This window comes from Trachurus japonicus, chromosome 11 (assembly GCF_045865225.1).
Source record: "Trachurus japonicus isolate A0001 chromosome 11, Traja_1.0".
NCBI lineage: Eukaryota > Metazoa > Chordata > Actinopteri > Carangiformes > Carangidae > Trachurus > Trachurus japonicus.
Genome location: NC_140917.1, coordinates 5242564 through 5262088, shown reverse-complemented (window position 1 = coordinate 5262088; position 19525 = coordinate 5242564). Strand labels below are relative to the sequence as shown.

The following is a 19525-nucleotide window of genomic DNA, read 5'->3' as shown; positions in this document are numbered from 1 at the left end:
AACATGAAAAAATATGAAGAGTATGAAATGGTTGGAAATTACTTGAATTGTTGAAGATCAGTATGAAGAAATTGAAAGTTTGAAGTCTACTTAGATTTACTTAAAACTGACAGTTTGAAAACATTTTTGAACCATTACTAATGTAGATTAAACAATATCTGAATAGTAAAAGTAGAAGATGAAAGATGGAGGATGTATGAAATGGGTGGTAATTACTTGAATTAGTGAAGAATAGTATGAATGAATTGAAAGGTTAAAGTGCACTCAGATCACACACTCACTGTGTCTATTTATAACTTTAACACATCTCTGATTGTTGAAATGGTTTTATAGATTTTTATAAAGTTAATTACACAAACAAGGAACTTAACCATCTGTGTGTGTGAACCGCTGCAGATCATTTAAACCTGATCAGTTTATTTTTCCTGCTACTTTTCGTTTTGTTTCTTAAGTTTTCTGCATTTTTCTGTCTCAACTTTCTGTTGTTGAACCGATCACAGACATCGATCACAGCTCAGTGTGACTGTATTAACTGTGTCAAATAATCAACAGTTCATTTACCAACGACACGGTGTGTTCAGGGACCAGGGTATCATAATTTTTTATCCATTTGCTATATTCATTGTCATTATTGCACATGAGAGCCCTGATACTGCAACCTTATTGTGTGTCTTGTGTTGTGTATTTTCCTGCCACTGTGAGGACGCAGCTCTTTGAGGATGAATAAAGTCAGGAAACATTTAGCTCCTGTGACAACAACAGAGATGAATGAATGAATGAGGAGCAGACAGTCGTAGATCTCAGCTGAATTTATTGAGTGGTTGTCGGGCCCTGCAGGAGTTTGAGTCGAGGACAAAGTAAAGACACGAGTTCAGTTCACACTCGTCCTGTTTCACCAGGAAACTACAACATTTCAATCAACAGATCAAACAACTCGTTACAGTTTCACCTGATCAACAAGAGAGAGAGAGAGAGAGGTGGGACAATGACTCAGCAAAATAACAAGTCCATCAACTCCAACACATGAGCCTGCTTCTGATTCACACAGAGAGAGGCCTCCGGGGGCCACAGAGAGAGGCCTCCGGGGGCCACACAGGGGCCACAGAGAGAGGCCTCCGGGGGCCACACAGGGGCCACGGAGAGAGGCCTCCGGGGGCCACAGAGAGAGGCCTCCAGGGGCCACAGAGAGAGGCCTCCGGGGGCCACACAGGGGCCACAGAGAGAAGCCTCCGGGGGCCACAGAGAGAAGCCTCCGGGGGCCACGGAGAGAGGCCTCCGGGGGCCACAGAGAGAAGCCTCCGGGGGCCACGGAGAGAGGCCTCCGGGGGCCACAGAGAGAAGCCTCCGGGGGCCACAGAGAGAGGCCTCCGGGGGCCACAGAGAGAGGCCTCCGGGGGCCACACAGGGGCCGACAACTACAAGACAACTGAGGATGTGACTACAGAATTTTCCTGTTCCAATCCAAGCTGAGTCACCTGATCACTGATCTGAGTTCAGATTGATTTGAGTTCAGCCAATCACTGATCTGAGTTCAGACTGATCCGAGTTCAGACTGATCACTGATCTGAGTTCAGAGTGATCACTGATCTGAGTTCAGCCGATCACTGATCTGAGTTCAGACTGCTCACTGATCTAAATTCAGATTGATTTGAGTTCAGATTGATTTGAGTTCAGCTGATCACTGATCTGAATTCAGATTGATCTGAGTTCAGATTGATCACTGATCTGAATTCAGATTGATCTGAGTTCAGACTGATCTGAATTCAGATTGATCTGAGTTCAGACTGATCACTGATCTGAATTCAGATTGATCTGAGTTCAGATTGATCTGAGTTCAGCCGATCACTGATCTGAGTTCAGACTGATTTGAGTTCAGCTGATCACTGATCTGAGTTCAGACTGATCCGAGTTCAGACTGATCACTGATCTGAATTCAGGTTGATCTGAGTTCAGCCGATCACTGATCTGAGTTCAGCCGATCACTGATCTGAATTCAGATTGATCTGAGTTCAGCCGATCACTGATCTGAGTTCAGCCGATCACTGATCTGAGTTCAGACGATCACTGATCTGAATTCAGACTGATCCGAGTTCAGACTGATCACTGATCTGAATTCAGGTTGATCTGAGTTCAGCCGATCACTGATCTGAGTTCAGCCGATCACTGATCTGAGTTCAGACTGATCACTGATCTGAATTTTTCTCAAGTTTTTGGTTTTTTTCCGATGCAGAATTATTGAACCAGCAGAAGAGTCGTCCTGAACCTCTCCTCTTTTTGTTTTTCATCCTTTTTAGCAAGTTTCTGACAAACACCCCCCCTCCCCTTCCCCTCCCCCCACCCACCCACCACCCCCCCCGTCAGCACAACAGACCTGAGGTCAGAGTGCACACACACACACACACACACTCTTCGTCGTCTCCTCTGTGACGGTTCCTTCAGTCTGTTTCTTCCTGAGATCTCGACACTGAGGAAAACGTTACGACTGGAAACTGATCAATCGTCCAATCGTCTGATCAGATCAATGACAGATCTGAAAAGGAACGAGGCTCCGGGTCTGAGCCGGTCACCGTGGAGACGACGAGTCGCCGTCAGGACGCGATGGACAGACAGAGACGTGGAGCATGACTCAGCAGAGACACACGTCCACAAACAAACAAATAAACAAACATCACGTCACCGACGGTGGAAACACTCAGACGGACGTTTAACAGCCAACACACACACACACACACACACAGACACACACACCTGTCTTATTGTCGTCTCTTCAGATGAACCGACATCGACTGAGTCACTGAAACCTGATTCAACAAAAAATAGATTTTAATCCGACGTCAGTTTCACTGAAGCTGCAGGTGAGTCCACACACACACACACACACACACACACACACACACACACACACACACACACACACACACACACACACACACACACACACACACACACACACACACACACACACACACACACACACACACACACACACACACACACACACACACCACACACACACACACACACACACACACACACACACACACACACCACACACACACACACACACACACACACACACACACACACACACACACACACACACACACACACACACACACACACACAATCCTGCTCGTCTCTCTCTCACACTTTACACTCTCAAACAGAAACAGAAACTCACACACACACACACCTGCTGGTCTCTCACACTTTACCTCATGCACACACACACACACACACACACACACACATATACACACTCTCTCTATCACACTCACACACTCTCACACACACTCCACTTTTTTGGTTTTGCTTCAATGTAAATCCTGAAAATCGTTTCCATGGAGATGAACACGACGTCGTCGCCCGTGAAGCAAACTACTATTTTCTCTTTTTTTTTTTCTCTTTTTCAAACTGTAAACGACAAAAGTGTGTAAACAAAGAATCATTTACAATTTTGTCTCCTCAAAAATGATTCATAACCTCGTAGAGGAGGAGGGGGGGGGGGGCTGGAGGGGGGAGAGGGGAGGGGGGCGGGGGGGGCTGAAAACAAATCCCAGCACGTTGACCACGTGGATGAAGGTCACAGTGCTTCGACGCTTCCTCGACTCTGAGGCTCCGACGTGACGTCACTCGAGCAGAGCAGAGCGCGAGTCGGTTCAGGCTCCAGAGTCGAAGTCGCAGCCGAAGCTCCAACATCAGAGAAACAAAGTGAAAGAAAAGAAAGAAAAGAAATGAAAAGAAAGAAAAAAAAACTCCTCTTTTTTTGTGTCTTTTTCTTTTTTATGGTTCGTTGACGCTCGACGGGAAAAAACAAGGAGGAGTCACAGCTGCCGATTCAAAGATGCTACAGTTCTGCTTCACACAGCTCCTCTTCATCCTCCTCTTCCTCCTTCTCCTCCTCCTCCTCCTCATCAGCCTCTTTAGGAAACAACGCTGTGCTTCTGCTGGGGGGGGGGTGATGGGGGTGGGGGGGTTCAGGGGGGTAAAGAAAATCATTTAGATGCTGTCGCTGCTCAAGTCTCCATCACCACCATCATCATCATTATCTTCATTATCATCGAGTCCAGAGAGTTCGTGACGCAGCCGCTCCAGATTCACACGATACTGTACATTCACCAACTGTTCGTCACCAGGAGAGTTGTCGATAAAGTTTCATCTCGGGGTTCAAAACTAAACTAAACTGAACTAAACTAAACTAAACTAAAGCTCAGAAACGAAGGAGCAGAAAATTCAAACTGTTGTTTTGCACCAACGTCTTGAGACTTCACCTGCCACACACACACACACGCACACACACAGACACAGACACACACAGACACACACTGACACACACACTGACACACACACGCTGGGCCGCCGTCAGAACCAGGAGCTGCTTCTTCCTTCGACACTTCGTCACTTTTCTTTTCTTAACTCAGAACCAGCGGCGCCTGTGGTGCAGCGGCGGCACGGGACTGCTGTTCGATTCCCCTGCTCTGTGTGTGTGTGTGTGTGTGAGTGTGAGTGTCGGGGAGAGGGAGGGAGGTGGGGGTGGGGGGGGGGGGGTGCGTGTCTATAACGGTGACGAGGAGGAACAGTCGCGCTGCGTTGAAATAAAGCTGCCGTTTTGTTATTGCAACGTTCACATGGAAAGAAACGTTTCACATTCAGGACGATGGAGTTGGAGACGCACACACACACACACACACCTCAGCAGAGTGTGTGTGTGTGTGTGTGTGTCTGTGTGTGTGTGTGTGTGTGTGTGTGTGTGTGTGTTGTCTTTTCCCTTTGCATAATGCAACGTTTAAATAAAACCAGACGGACGTGGAGTTTGTGCTCGTTCTGAGTTTAAGGCACTTGAGACGACAGAGCGACGCCGGTCTGAGCTGCACCACCACCGATGATGATGATGATGATGATGGAGATGATGAAGACGACAGCTCGTCTCCCTGACGACCAACCAACGCTAACGAGCAGGAAACACTGAGAAGTCCAGTTTGAGGTTGGTGCAAAACAAGAGGAAGAGGGGGAAGAGGAGGAGGAGGAGGAGGAGGAAGAGGAGGAGGCTCTGAGGGAACAGAGAGGAGGAACAGCTGGACGTCCACATGTCGGAGGAGAAACAGGAAACAGCTGATGTGTGAACGCCGGCGTCCTGACGTCCTGCAGGGAGACACCAGAGGTCACATTTAAAAGGTTGCAAACACTATTACATTCAATCTTCAGAACTTCAAACTAATCAGACCTTTTTTAACAACCGGTACCTACATTGTATGATATTTTCCCATATCAACTACTGTTTCACAGGAGCCACGACTCTTAGACCAACTGAACAAGTGTACAAGAGAGCCCATAAGAACACATTCGTATCATCACTGTAACATCCTGGTAAAATATATATTTTTTTAATTTCGACAATCTTAAAGCAGAAGTGAGCGATATTTTTGTGTTAATATAAGTCTTAAGTAAGGGATAATGCCCGACGAGGTGTCGGGCATTATTGCAGAAGCAACCGTCCTCCGCTTCGCGTCGGACGGTTCACGCCTCCGCGTCGTCCATTAATTTCTGATAATGGACACCTCGTCGGGCATTATCCCGCTTATACCATGGTCACTTACGAGATAAATACATATTAAATCAATTACTTATAATTTAATGTTGTTTTTACCGTTAAAATGTTGTTTTTACCGTTAAAATCACATGTCTTTAAGCGGCTGAGCCGAGCGGACTATTTAATAACACTCGTCGGCGATAAAAAAAAAAAGAGGGACCCGCTGTGACCGCAGCATAACGTTACAGTGACTCTGCCACAGCCTGATAGTTGATCAGTGAAGGGAGGTGAGGTGACGGCTTAAATGTTAGGTGACACAAAGTATTATTTCAGACGGCCAGTGCACTTCTTACCGCTTGTGTGTTTACAGACTCCAGTGCCGTGATGCGCTGAAAAAAAGTTGTTATGGTCCGAGTGTCCGTTGCCGTGGTTACCAACAAGCGTTTGAGCCAGCGCAGTAATATTTAGAACGTAATCAGGCTATTTTACCGGAACATCTTTATGGGTGTCCATTATCACTTTTTAATGGACACCCAGCAGCCAATCAGAATCGAGGATTCACCCAGACCATGGTATAAATAGTTCTATCTTCCGACAGCAATCACTTATATAGAGTTTTTGGACCGAAACACGGGTCTGTCAGTCACTCTGCTCTGCTCTGAGCCGAGGAGAAAACTTTTCTCGTATCCTACAACCTTTATCCAATGAGGAGAGAGAACGGCATGCAGGGCTGTGTGTGCAGCCAAGGGATGCGCCTGAATGTGGTGACGTAGGGACGAGGACCAATAGATCCATGACGAGGGCGGGGGCTGCTAACTCCATCGGCTGACAAGAAGTTATGGTGCGTTCAAAGCAACCCGTAACTCGTGTTTTTCCGACCTGTGAAGTCGTACCAGTTCGATCTGGTACGAGTTCACGGGTCGGAAGTTACGAGTGGCCGTTATAGTGACTTTCACAGGTAAAACAGGTCGGAAAAACACGAGTGGGTTGCCTGGAACGCTACAAAGTCGTAAGTCGTGACTTGAAGCTGTAATTTACGGTTTCAAAAGCCTGCCTGGAACGCAGCATTAGCCAAAACGACCGAATCGCATACTTCTGCTTTAAGTATTTTAAACATGTATGTGCGATCTATAAATCTCTACACGGCCTGTACCCACCGCCCCTGGAAGAGTAGATTAAAAAAACAACCACTAAGGAGAATAGGGACCAGAGCTATACACAAGAGGAGACTGAGGTACAATTTAGACGCACAACATTTTCTCAAAACGTGTCACCAATCCAAGGATGTTTAGAATGGAACGAGCTACCCATTAATATTAGAGAGTGTCTGACTTTTAGGACTTTTAAAGCACAACTTACAGACTGGATATTAGACAAACTTGTGAGCACCTGTAATCATATTTAATCTGGGTCTTTCTTGTGTGTGCAGCTGTATGTCTATGACCGGTGCGTGTGCAATAATGTAGTCAAGGTGCAATCATGTAACCATGCTCAGTCTGGGTAAAGTAACCATATCTAGTCTCAGCGTGTGTAATTGTATGTTTTTATAATTCAACGAATCATGCTCAATCCTCCTGCAATCATGCACATCTACTTATTTTGTTATCTATCGGTCCTCTGTCTCTATGGACTTTTTATGTTAATTGTTGTATTGTTTGGGGACCACGGATGTAATCTAGCAGCAGTGTTAAATCCGGTGTATTTAATTTAATATGCACTGTCCCATCTACATAACCAAATAAATAACTAAAATAAAACAAACACAGACGGACTGGGGGGTGTGTGAGGCTCCGCCCACCTGCCTAGGCGCTGCTGTCCTGACGGCGTCCGGGCTTCTCCTCCTCCTCCTCCTCCACGTGGCAGTCGGCGGCGGCGTGGAACTCGGCCACGTACAGACTCTTATCGATGCAGCTGGGGATGGGCTTGATGTCCGTGACCAGCTGGTCCTCGATGGCCTTCAGGTTGAACCGGTCCTCAGACGTGATCAGGTTGATGGCCAGGCCCAGGTGGCCGAACCGCCCTGAGGGGGGGGGGGGGGGGGGGGCAGAGAGAGAGAGGGGGGGGGTATAACATAGCAGCAACACACAGAGAGACCGGGAACACACCCAACAGTCACCGTGGAGACGAGTCGGAGCAGATGGACACGGCGCCGTGACCTAAAGCCACTTGAAATGAAATTTAAGACCGACTTCATAATAAACACAAATGCAGAAAAAAAACAAAAAAACACCACATCAATTACATAGGGTTAGGGACAATTTTACCCACTTTCCTATGTGATCCAAGGTAAAGTGACTGCTACATGAACATTGGATTGTGTCTCTTTCCAGCTGTCCTTTCAAAATAAATGCATAAAAAGTCCGGGAAAAAAAAAAAAAAACACTGACTTGGGAGCTGGTGACGGTGAGAGATTTATCGTTGTAGGCCGCCACTAACTTCTCTATGTCGGAAAGTTACCAATTATCTTGAGATTTGAGACTACTTACAACCATAAAATACCACTTACTAAGTGTTAACATTGATTTTGATTGATTTAAGACATTTTAATGCCAATTAAGGCCTTGTTTTTAGATTAATGAATTCAATGCCTTTTAAGACTTTTTAAGGATCCGTAAGAACCCTGGGCAACCTGTCAGAATAGAGACGTCCTTCGGCTCCTCAATGACCAGCGCGATCGAACTTTGACGTCAGCAAGCGGCTGAAAATATTTGTTGTTATAGAAACTGTCTTGTCTGAAGCGCACCCTCAAACGTTTTTGACGCTTTGGAAGCTTTTGGTGTGAACACAGAGTTATCCTCCTTCATGGGCTTTTAGGTTTAGGTAATAGGTCCTTCAAATTAAAAGCCCTATGGCCTTTCAGTTCAGTCATATTGATTTTGACTCAATTTTGACAAGACAAGGCTCTAAATGTTTTTTTTTTTCCTGCGACCAATCCACCAATGAAATTTTGGTCGGCTAAAGATTTTTTATGACTATTTGGGGGTAGCCTTATTAAATTCTGTGCAAAAAGATGTGAAAGCACAGTGATGTTAAATACTTGACAGTTTAAAACAGTTTTCAATAACGTAGTGAATTTAAAAGTACATGGGTGCTGGGTTTTTTTATAATCGTGATATCAAATTAGTATCGAGAATCGTGGAAATTCACAGGTATTGGTATCGAATACTGAAATTCTGGTATCGTGACAACTCTATCAGGAAGAGGGACAGACACACACACACACACACACACACACAGAGACACAGACAGAGATACACACACACACACACACACACAGACACACACACACCTGATCGTCCGATGCGGTGCAGGTAGGTCTCTGCGTTCTTGGGGAAGTCAAAGTTGATGACGACGTTGACGGCCTGGATGTCGATTCCTCTGGTGAACAGATCTACACAACGACAACAACAACATCATCAACGATCATCGACAGGTTCAGACTGGATCTCATCACCATGACGACGACAACAACAATAATGACAACAACAGTAACAGTGACCTGTGCAGACGAGGTTCCTGCAGAGTCCGTTTCTGAAGTCATGAAACACACGGTTTCTGTATTCCTGAAAGACACAACACACACAGATCACATTGATGCCCTCTGTTGTGGACGTCGGCATCTCAGACCATCATTGTGTATATTTTACTGTAAATTGTTGTTTTATAAAACAAGATATCCGACAGCGAACTGTGAGGAAACGCTATCTCACTCCAGAAGTGGCTGCAAATTTTATCCATCTTTTACATGACACCCCTGCAGATATTTTACCCTCCTCCTGTGATTTTATTGTCGACAGTTTTAACAGTAAACTCAGGTCTACTCTTGATTCTGTTGCCCCTCTACAATTGACCCTTTGTCAAGGCCCCGCCCCCCACGGTTACTGTTGCTAGGTTGGACAAACAATGGTCACGGAAGGGTTAACTCCCATTGGAAACCACTGAAAATTAGGCAGATTTAAATTGCTTGTAAGGAAAATTTTAATTAACTTATACATAAGAAAAATAGTGTCCATGATAGAGGACAGACGTGACTCAATAGCGATTGAACGGGCATTACCTGACTTTTCCGAAAAATGGGGAAAAATCATTGTTTTGGTCACTCACTAGCTAGTAGCTAACGACGCTAGCTAACGTTAGCTACAAGCTAACGCTTAATCTCCGCCGATCTCCCGTTTCTCCTCGTAAAACTTCACAAAGTTCAAAAGACATTAGCAGCGGTAATGTTACGTTTGCTAGATAACTTTGAAGGTATTAGATCTTCTCTGTCTATGAACACGACCAGAGAGTGGACTGGAGGATGAATGAGCTTCAATAGCACTTCAGTACAGCCAGGGAAAAACAGGCTCACTTCTCATGAGGACTGCACAACAACAACAAACAAAACTTTGCAGTTAACCCCTGACCTATGCCTAGAGCTCCCCCTAGTGGACCACCCCCAAACCCTATTATTAAGCTCAACTAACAGAAGGTTAAAGTAATATGTTATACAGTACACATGGGCCAAGTAGCCTATGTTTATTGATGTCTTAGGTTTGGGGAATGGGATAAAAATGACTCCAGGAATACGTTCCAGATATCGTGAGTTGCTATTGCAGGAACCCCAGGCACATTTTAACCATATTGAAAAATTATTAAGTAGTTTTTGCCAAAAAACTTGCTGTCTACCTATCTCGTTTCATAGGGTTTCATTCCAGGGTTGTCCAACCTTAGAATGTTGTGCAACATGTGACATGGGGAGAAGCGCTCTGATTGGTGGATCAGCAGACCAATCAGAAGGCCAACAAAGGGTCAATTGAAAAGAGTATCATCCAATCAAATAGCCCCCTGGAGAAATGATAAAATCAAAAAACTTACTATTTTACCTCATTTGATCTAGTATCTCTCTTATCTTCTCATTCTATCTATTTTACTTCATTTTACCTAGTGTCTTTCTCCTCTTCTCAATTTTATTTATATTATCTAGTGTTTTCCCCACTGCAAATGAGTGAGCATTAGATAGCGTTTCCCCGATAAAATCCAATGTTCTAAAATTATTGTGTGAATGTGTATGTGTTTGCGAATTTATGTATGTCTCCCTAACATGTGTTCCCTATGTCTCCCAATATGTGTCCCCTATATTGCTTGTTTTTAACATGTGAAGCACTTTGAGCTGCCATGGGCATGAAAAGTGCTATACAAATAAAGACTGATTGATTGATAACGATCATTAATCCTCGTTAATCATTGTGTGACATCATGACGTGACATCATGAGTCGTGGTGACGTGTCGTCATGGTGTCTGACCTGCATCATCTTGGCGTGGATGTAGAAGCAGGAGTATCCCAGCTGTGTGATCTTCTTGGCCAGCAGCTCCACGCGCTGCGTCGAGTTACAGAAGATGATGGACTGGTTGATCTGGAGCTGAGACACGAACACACAGACACACAGTGTTGATCTCTACCCTCCTCTGTATGAACGTCTGTATGAACATCTGTGTGTGTGTGTGTGTTACCCTGGAGAAGAGTGTGTTCAGACAGTGGACCTTCTGCCTCTCGGTGACGTAGGCGTAGAACTGCGTGATCCCCTTCAGAGTGAGTTCCTCCATCAGGTTGATCTCATACGGCTTCTGGAGGTGTTTGGCCTGGACACACACACACGGACACACACACACACAGACACACACACACACGGACACAGACAGACAGACAGACAGACACACACACATGAAGTTTTAACATGAAACTGAAGGAAGCTGTGACTGAAGCTGTGAATCATGTTGTTACGTTTACGTTAAATAACTTCATGTCGTTCTTTTGTGATAATGTTGTAATGTTCTAACTGTCTCTGTGGAGAGAACAGTCCTCATTTAGACCCCCCTCCCCCCCCCCGTGACCCCAGTGTGACTTCTCACCATGAACTTCTGCACGCTGATGGGGAAGGTGGCCGAGTAGAGCAGGATCTGTCTGTGCTTGGCCAAGAAGCTGATGATGTCCTCGATCAGAACCACAAAGTCCTGAGACAGCAGCTTGTCCGCCTGAGGAGACACAACCACCAATACTCATCAATATTCATCAATACTCATCACTGACTGATCAATACCAGGGTTTCCTCCAGTGTATTATAAGCCTGGCGGGCCGCCAGGTCTTACTTGCCCCACTGCCAGGCTAAGCATCGTTTATTAATTTTTTAAAATCAGTTTTTATACTCCATCAACACGTGATCAGGTGTCTTTTTCATCACCTGACAACGTCACAACTCCGTCGCGCATAATGGGACACATCACAGACATCCTGCTCATCAGACAATAGACAGCATCAGACCGCTGCTTCACCAGCTGACCGAGAGGAACGCACCGAGTCCACTCAGTCAGCTGCTGTAGCATGGCTGTTAGCTGTTAGCTGTTAGCTGTTAGCACGTCGTCCCCTGCACAGCAGAGCTCCGACTCCTGTGAGCCGCGGGGCTTTCACCAGGTGAGAAAATGATCCACTGTTTCATTTTTCAGCTCGTAAAGTTCGCGATCACACACGTCGTCTTCTCTGGTCTAAACAGCAGATCCGTGAGTGTCACGTTTGCATGACGACTGACCGGAAAAAGAGCGGGGTACGTCATGTGTGCGTGACTCCAGGGCCGCCGATGCCACCCTACCACCGGGCTTAACAAGTTTTCTGGGGGAAAACCCTGAATACTCATCAATATTCATCTATACTGATCAAAACTGATCACTAACTGATCAATACTCATCACTTATCACTGACTGATCCCAGTATTGATCCCAGTATTGATCCTCCCCGTTACCTCGTCCATCACCATCATCTGGACGCGGTCCACTTTGGCCACGCCCTTCTTGATCAGGTCCAGGATGCGTCCCGGCGTGGCGATGACCACGTGCACTGCAACACAGAGACTGATGATGTCACACCTGGACAGCGGATCAATATCTGTTATTGATGAAGAGGATGACGATGATGACGATGATGAAGATGAAGAGGGGTTGAGTCTCACCGGTCTCGTCCAGGCGCATGATGTCGTCCCTCAGGTTGGTGCCGCCGGTCGTCGCCATGACCTTGACTCCGCCCAGGTGCTTACTGATCTGGATGCTGATCTGGCTCACCTGCAGCGCCAGCTCCCGGGTCGGCACCATGACGACGGCTGGTCGGGGGGCAACAAGGGACACGTCAGAACGGGAGGGGGAGGAGGGGGAGGAGGAAGAGGAGCAGGAGGAGTAAAGAAGAAGAAGAGGAGGAGGAGTAAAGAGGAGCAGCAGCAGGAGTAAAGAGAAGGAGCAGGAGGACGTGTAAAGAGGAGGAGCAGCAGGAGTAAAGAGGAGCAGCAGCAGGAGGAGTAAAGAGGAGGAGCGGCAGAAGGAGGAGGAGTAAGGAGGAGCAGAAGCAGGAGGAGTAAAGAGGAGCAGCAGCAGGAGGAAAAAAGAGGAGTAAAGAGGAACAGCAGGAAGAGTAAAGAGGAGGAGGAGTAGTAAAGAGAAAGAGGAGGAGTAAAGAGAAAGAGGAGGAGGAGGAGTAAAGAGGAGCAATAAAGAGGAGGAGTAAAGAGAAAGAGGAGGAGGAGTAAAGAGGAGGAGCAGGAGGAGTAAAGAGAAAGAGGAGTAAAGAGGAGCAGGAGTAAAGTGGAGGAGCAGGACGAGTAAAGAGGAGCAGCAGCAGCAGGAGTAAAGAAGAGGAGCAGCAACAGGAGTAAAGAGGAGCAGCAGGAGGAGGAGGAGTAAAGAGGAGCAGCAGGAGTAAAGAGGAGGAGGAAGAGGAGTAAAGAGAAAGAGGAGCAGCAGGAGTAAAGAGGAGCAGCAGGAGGAGTAAAGTCTGACCCTGGATGTAGACCTTCTTGAGGTCGATCCTCTCCAGCAGGAGGAGGAGGAGTAAAGAGGAGCAGGAGGAGCAGTAAAGAGAAAGAGGAGCAGCAGGAGTAAAGAGGAGGAGCAGGAGGAGCAGTAAAAAGGAGGAGTAAAGAGGAGGAGCAGGAGTAAAGAGGAGTAAAGAGAAAGAGGAGCAGCAGGAGTAAAGAGGAGCAGCAGGAGGAGTAAAGTCTGACCCTGGATGTAGACCTTCTTGAGGTCGATCCTCTCCAGCAGGAGGAGGAGGAGTAAAGAGGGCAGGAGGAGCAGTAAAGAGAAAGAGGAGCAGCAGGAGTAAAGAGAAAGAGGAGCAGGAGGAGCAGTAAAGAGGAGGAGTAAAGAGGAGCAGCAGGAGTAAAGAGGAGTAAAGTCTGACCCTGGATGTAGTCCTTCTTGAGGTCGATCCTCTCCAGCAGCGGGATCAGATACGCTCCGCTCTTCCCGGTCCCGTTCTTGGCTCGAGCCAGAATGTCTCGTCCTGACAGGGCGATGGGGATGCTCTCCTCCTGCAACACAGCGCCATGACGTCACTATGACATCACTTCCTGTCTCTCACCTGTAACCGTCTGGTTCTGTAGCGTCCTGCGGTGCGGTCCAGAAGCGGCCGTACCTGGATGGGGGACGGCTTCTCCCAGCCCATCTCGAAGATTCCCATCAGGAGCTCTCGTTTCAGGCAGTAGTCTTCAAACTCGTTGCCCTTGGTGGACGTGACGTCCTGCGGAGGTCAGAGGTCAGAGAGGTGAGGACACAACAACCAAGGGGGTGGATGATCGGACTACACGCAGGCGTAGCTCACAGTCGGCCATATTGGAACGGGCAACTTGCTCTGACTCTGGCTGCAGTTACAGTGCAGTAGATAGGTGATCCACTCATCTTCATTAAAAAAACAATTCATAACTCGGTGTAAAATAAAATCAGTATGTAGCTATTACTAGGGGTGGGAGATGATCGATTCACATAAATATCGCAATATCTTTTTGGACGATTTTTAAATCAATTTTTTTTTTCAAAAATCTATATTTTTGGGGGGAATTTTTTTTTTTTGGAATTCTTTTTAAAATATTGTGCAATGTGCATTTGTTAGCCTTTTTTACATACAGAGAGTACAGGTTTTGAAAAGGGTTTAAGTTCACTTTATAATGGAGTATGTTAATTTATAGGCTCCTACAGTATTTGTGTGCAGATAAATGTTAAAGATGCAGACTAAAAATCGAGAGAATCTGCAATATCGTAGAATCACAATTTAAATCTAATCGCCATCCAAAAAAATCGTAGAAGAATCGAATCGGGAGAAAAGCATATCGTCCCAGCCCTAGCTATTTGCATAATGTCACTATAATGTTACTTTTACAAAAAAAAAAATACATGATTAAAATTATCCGTGATTCTAAGTATGCAGCATCATAACTGCATAGACGTTCATAAAAAAAATCAAACCGTTTTGAAATCTGACAAAAACTGAGCAAGTTGTGGTCATTATAGCAGAACATGAACCACAGGCTTAATGCTCTGAGGGAGAGAGTTGCCCTTACCAAGATGGCCGCCGTTCTGGCTACGCCTTGTCATTGGGCATCTAGTCTTCTTATATATATCTATGACAACAACAACCACAACAGAAGCAAGTGGACTGAGACTCACGGAGGTTTTGACCCTGTGGTCTTTGGGCGGGAGCTTCAGACTCTTCTTCCAGTCGTCTCCAAACTTGATGCCTCCTCCTCCTCCTCCTCCTCCTCCTCCGTCCTGGGGGGCGCCGCCTGCTTTCTGTGGGGGGGCCAGCATCTTCCCCTGCATGGCGGGCGCCATCGGGCCCGGGCCGGGCTTGGTCTGTCCTCGGAGCTGCCCGTTCTGCTTGTTCAGGCCCATGACCACGGGGCCCACGCTCTCCGTTCTGGCCGTGGCCATGACGACGTATCTCTTGTCTCGGGTTCTTTTTTGTTTTTACCTCTTTTGAGTCTTTGAGTTTCGTCTCTTAGGTTTTTGTCTTTTTAAAAATTCTCTTGAAAAGTAAAAAAGTTTAATAAAGCATTAACAAACGATATTCTCTGTGTGTGAAGTCCAAAGCTTCTCAGCGCAGGTTGCGGGAGTATTTACATATAGACAGGTACGGTCAGTTCGGTCCCTTCAACAACAGAGTGACTGACGTACCGGGAAAAACTAAAACTAAACAAAAACACGTCTTTACACAAGAGCTCTTCAAAATGAAGAGAAATCTGCATTCAATGCATTAATGTACCTGCTCACGATATAGAAAATTATATGTCAGCAGGTATCAAAGCGCTTTAAGTCCTGAAATAGAACAACTAAGGCAATCTGAGCTCGGGGAGAAGCTGCTTCAATATAATCTGAGTTCAATACTTTAACTTGTTTCTACTGGTTCCTCTCTGAGTCCGTCTCTCAGCTCGGCTTGGCTCAGCGTCTCCGTCCTCCAGCTGAGTCGCAGTCTTCCCCCCAAATCATTCAGTCTGTAACGCTCGCTTTTACTTCCACCGTGGGAGTGTGTGTCGCTCCACGCGTGAAAAAAAAAAATCAACAACAAAACCAAAAGGATCCTGAAAACACACGTCACAGCGGCGGCTCCACGGCTCCGCCCCCGACCAGTCGTCGTCTGCTGCAGCTGCTGCTCCTTCGCTCCTGACACCGACGCCGCTCTTCAGCTCCGTGTGTGAGACGCCTCGACGTGTCGCCTGGAGGACACACAACAACAACAACACACAGGACACACAACAACAACATCATCATCATCATTATTATTGTTATATCATATTTATCTGCTGTTTGATTCTCCAGCAGTTGTTCCTCGTGTCTAGAGCTGCAACTATTAACAATTATTTTCACTAGCGATTAATCTGTTGATTATTTAAATGATTAATTGATTAGTTGTTTGGTCAATAAAATGTTAAAAATGTTAAAAACATCAATCAGTGTTTCTCAAACCACCAGACGACATTCTCAAATGTCTTGTTTTGTCCACAAACCAAAGAGAGACTCAGGAACAAAGAAACCAGAAATACTCACATTTTAGAAGCTGGAATCAGAGAATGTGTGAAACATAATTTTGTTTTTATGTGACGCATAAGAATGACAAATAAAACCTATCTATCTAATTTGGACTTTTTTTCTTAAAAACTACTCAAACTGATTATTAGATGATCAGAATAGTTGATGATTAGTTTATTAATTGATTATTGTTGGATTAATTGATTAATTGTTGCAGCTCTACGTCATGTCATCAATAATCTCTCAGTCACTCAGATTAATGTGTCACAGCTCATCAAAGCAAAAATAAGACTAATCATAATAATAATAATAATAGTCTTATCATCTTGCACTATTTACACATTTCACTCCACTATTTAGGCTGCATTTTATACAGTTTAGATATATTTATGTCCAGCACCACCATTGTGGTGAACAAACTGCACACCTGACCTTACACCTTACTGTGTCCTAGTTTCCTTTCTGCTTGACGACTATCAACACTGTGTAAAAATAACTTTTATTCTATTTTGTAAATAACTATATACTCTTGGCACATAACTGTACAGAGTGTCTCTCTCTCTCTCTTTTGTTTCATATAGCCTATTTGTTTTATATCATTTTATATTTGAATATTTTTCTACTTTTTTAGAGTTAAATTTTCCTAACACTATAATAATATATTATAGTGATAGAATTAATTTGATGCACATTTCTACAATTAAAAGTGTAACAACAACAGTGAATGAATGTTTGATTCTCCACAGTCAGAACCAGTAACATGAACATCCACCTGTTTGTCTGTTAGTGTCTCGTGCAGCACATCAGTGAAAACTTGTGCAACAGATTCAGAGTTCAGAGCTTTAGCAGCTAATTCACTAACTGGTTTGGTTCAGACCGACAGGTGGCAGATTAAAGACCCAGTGAACAGACCTGGGATCAGCGCACACAGCTCATATCTGTCCCTGGTGACAGTTTGACATCCTTTACTCAGTCTCTGGTTTAAAAATGTTCAATAATGTGTATTTATTTATCTATCCCTGTGTTTTTACATTCAGTTTATTATTTATAGTTTATCCCTTTTCTCAGTAAATCAACATCTTGTGTTTCATTGTCTTTACAACCAGTGATGAGAATAACAGCCTTATAAAATAAACAGCCTTACTAAAGGTGCTACTTTTTTCCACTAACGAGTAATCAAAAACGTTCCTGTTTCCCCAGTTACAACACCGTTATGGATAATAAAATGCTCCGTTACTAGACTCTTACTAGACATTAGTTTCAGTTAATCAACTGGTCGGAAAAAAGGCGTTTATCAAGAACTAACCAACTCACTCAGTATTTCTCCGGGCGGCTGCTGGGCGGAGGGATTTCAAAAGAGAAAGTAGTTCAGAGTATTTGCTTAATGTGTCGTTATGTTACATGATTATCTCATAGCGTGGTGAATGTGCAGGTCACAACTTGTCCACCAGATCGTTGTGGATTGTGTATTTGATGAGTTTGATGAGGTACAGGGCGACCTGTACTGTTCACCTCCACCATTGTGTTCACTGAGCAGCTCACGTCTCTGCCCCGCCGATCTCACAACAACATGCACCGATAATTAAAGGTAATGAACCTACTGCTATGATGACTATAGGGGTTATGGTGAGAGGAGGATCTGACTAAATGTTGAACTATCCCTTTAAAGCCAAGATTGACTCTGATTTTTCTCTGTTAGAAAGACGTACTGTTTGATTTCAGAAAGAGTTAACTTATATGTACTAAATTTGATGATCATTTATAGCTTTTAAAAAGGAAACTGAACAGAACATCCGAAGTAAATCTGACTGTTACAACAAGAAAGCTGCAAAAACTTTTTATTTGTGCTCATTTTTTAATCTCTTTATTTACAAAAAAAAAAAAAACCTTCCTGGCTCCTGTTCAACTATTTGTATTGTTTGTGTAATAATAATAACTGCACGTGTACTTTGATGCTGTTATCAATAAAGATTGGATACAAATTTTAAAACAACATCGGATCAACATTAGCCGCGTCGAGCTAACAGCTAACTGCTAACTAGCCGTTAAGCCGTTGCTATGTTTGTATTTGACTTTTTAAGCTTTTAATTTGTCAATTATCTGCGTAACGCTTAACCATCGATGATATTAGTCTATTATCACCGTTAGTTATTTATAAAATTATCAATAATGTGATGATATATGACACAATTAGCAGTATCGTTAGCCGCCAGGCTAATTTAGCACGGACGTTAATAACTGCTGTTTTAACGGAAGCGGACGGTTCAAAGTGTCTGGAAACAAACGTACCTCCGTTAGTCTGTTATTTTAAACGGTTCTCCGGTCTGCGGCTGCTCCGTGTCTTTCTTTCTCTTCTAACTCGCTCCAATAACTGAATTTTACTGGAAATAAATCGTCTCTATTGTGTTTCTTCTTCCTTTAAATCAACATGGTCGCCTCCTCCTCCTCCTCCTTCTTCTTCTTCGTCTCCTCTTCCTCGGCGTCTCTCCTGTTTATCTCACGCGGCCTCGCGGCTCCGCGGCGCCGCTGCCGCCTAGAGGACAACAGAGGTACTGACAGTATATATATGGGTCATTCCGCCAAAAGAGTGCCATTTGCTCATTAAGCCGGTGCATATTCTCATTTGTCCAGGTCATAGTATTTTAAAGGAGGTTAAATCGAAAGCAACTGGACTTAGTTATTTGTCTAGGAAGACGTTTCACCAGGCTTCATCAGTTCATGTAGCATGATCTGACCAGGCTGGGACTGGTCCAACTATCTGGTCCCAGCCTGCCTGGTCAGATGCGTACATGAACTGATGAAGCCTCTTGGATGAGAGGTGAAACGTCTTCCTAGACAAATAACTAAGTCCAGTTGCTTTCGATTTAACCTCCTTTAAAATACCATTTGCTCATTGTAACTCTTAAAAATTAAACTTCATTTTTCATTCTATTTCAGTATAGAATTTTTTAATATACACATTTACTCATTCAAAATGAGTACTGGTCAATCTCAGGCTACTTTATTTAATTTATTGCTGCTTTTATCATTGCATTTTTGAAGAATGAGTAACAGCAATGAGGGTAACAGCAATGAGTTTTTAGCATATAATCAGCAATTGTGTGAAATCCAGCCAAATAGCATCTATACTAATAGCTTGAGCACACAGAGCACATTCTTAGGATTTAACTGAA

The 19525-nt window shown here is 44.6% G+C and overlaps 1 protein-coding gene and 1 long non-coding RNA gene across 2 annotated transcripts; both read right to left on the bottom strand.

Moving 5' to 3' along the window:
* Positions 1-794: 794 nt before the first annotated feature.
* On the bottom strand, positions 795-3058 carry LOC146977992 (uncharacterized). Its single transcript, XR_015037033.1, has 2 exons — positions 2181-3058; positions 795-1784 (listed from the first exon to the last, which is right to left on the bottom strand). It is a non-coding gene; the product is annotated as an uncharacterized LOC146977992 (long non-coding RNA).
* A 1443-nt stretch (positions 3059-4501) lies between these two features.
* On the bottom strand, positions 4502-18860 carry LOC146977991 (putative ATP-dependent RNA helicase ddx6). The gene is made up of 13 exons (XM_085790773.1): positions 18642-18860; positions 14994-16039; positions 13966-14070; positions 13732-13861; positions 12512-12658; positions 12305-12399; positions 11421-11543; positions 11022-11150; positions 10814-10930; positions 9030-9093; positions 8820-8921; positions 7329-7550; positions 4502-5142 (listed from the first exon to the last, which is right to left on the bottom strand). The coding sequence occupies exons 2-12, from the start codon at positions 15255-15257 to the stop codon at positions 7333-7335; spliced, it is 1494 nt and encodes a 497-aa protein (XP_085646899.1). The 5' UTR covers positions 15258-16039; positions 18642-18860; the 3' UTR covers positions 4502-5142; positions 7329-7332.
* Between the last annotated feature and the right edge of the window lie 665 nt (positions 18861-19525).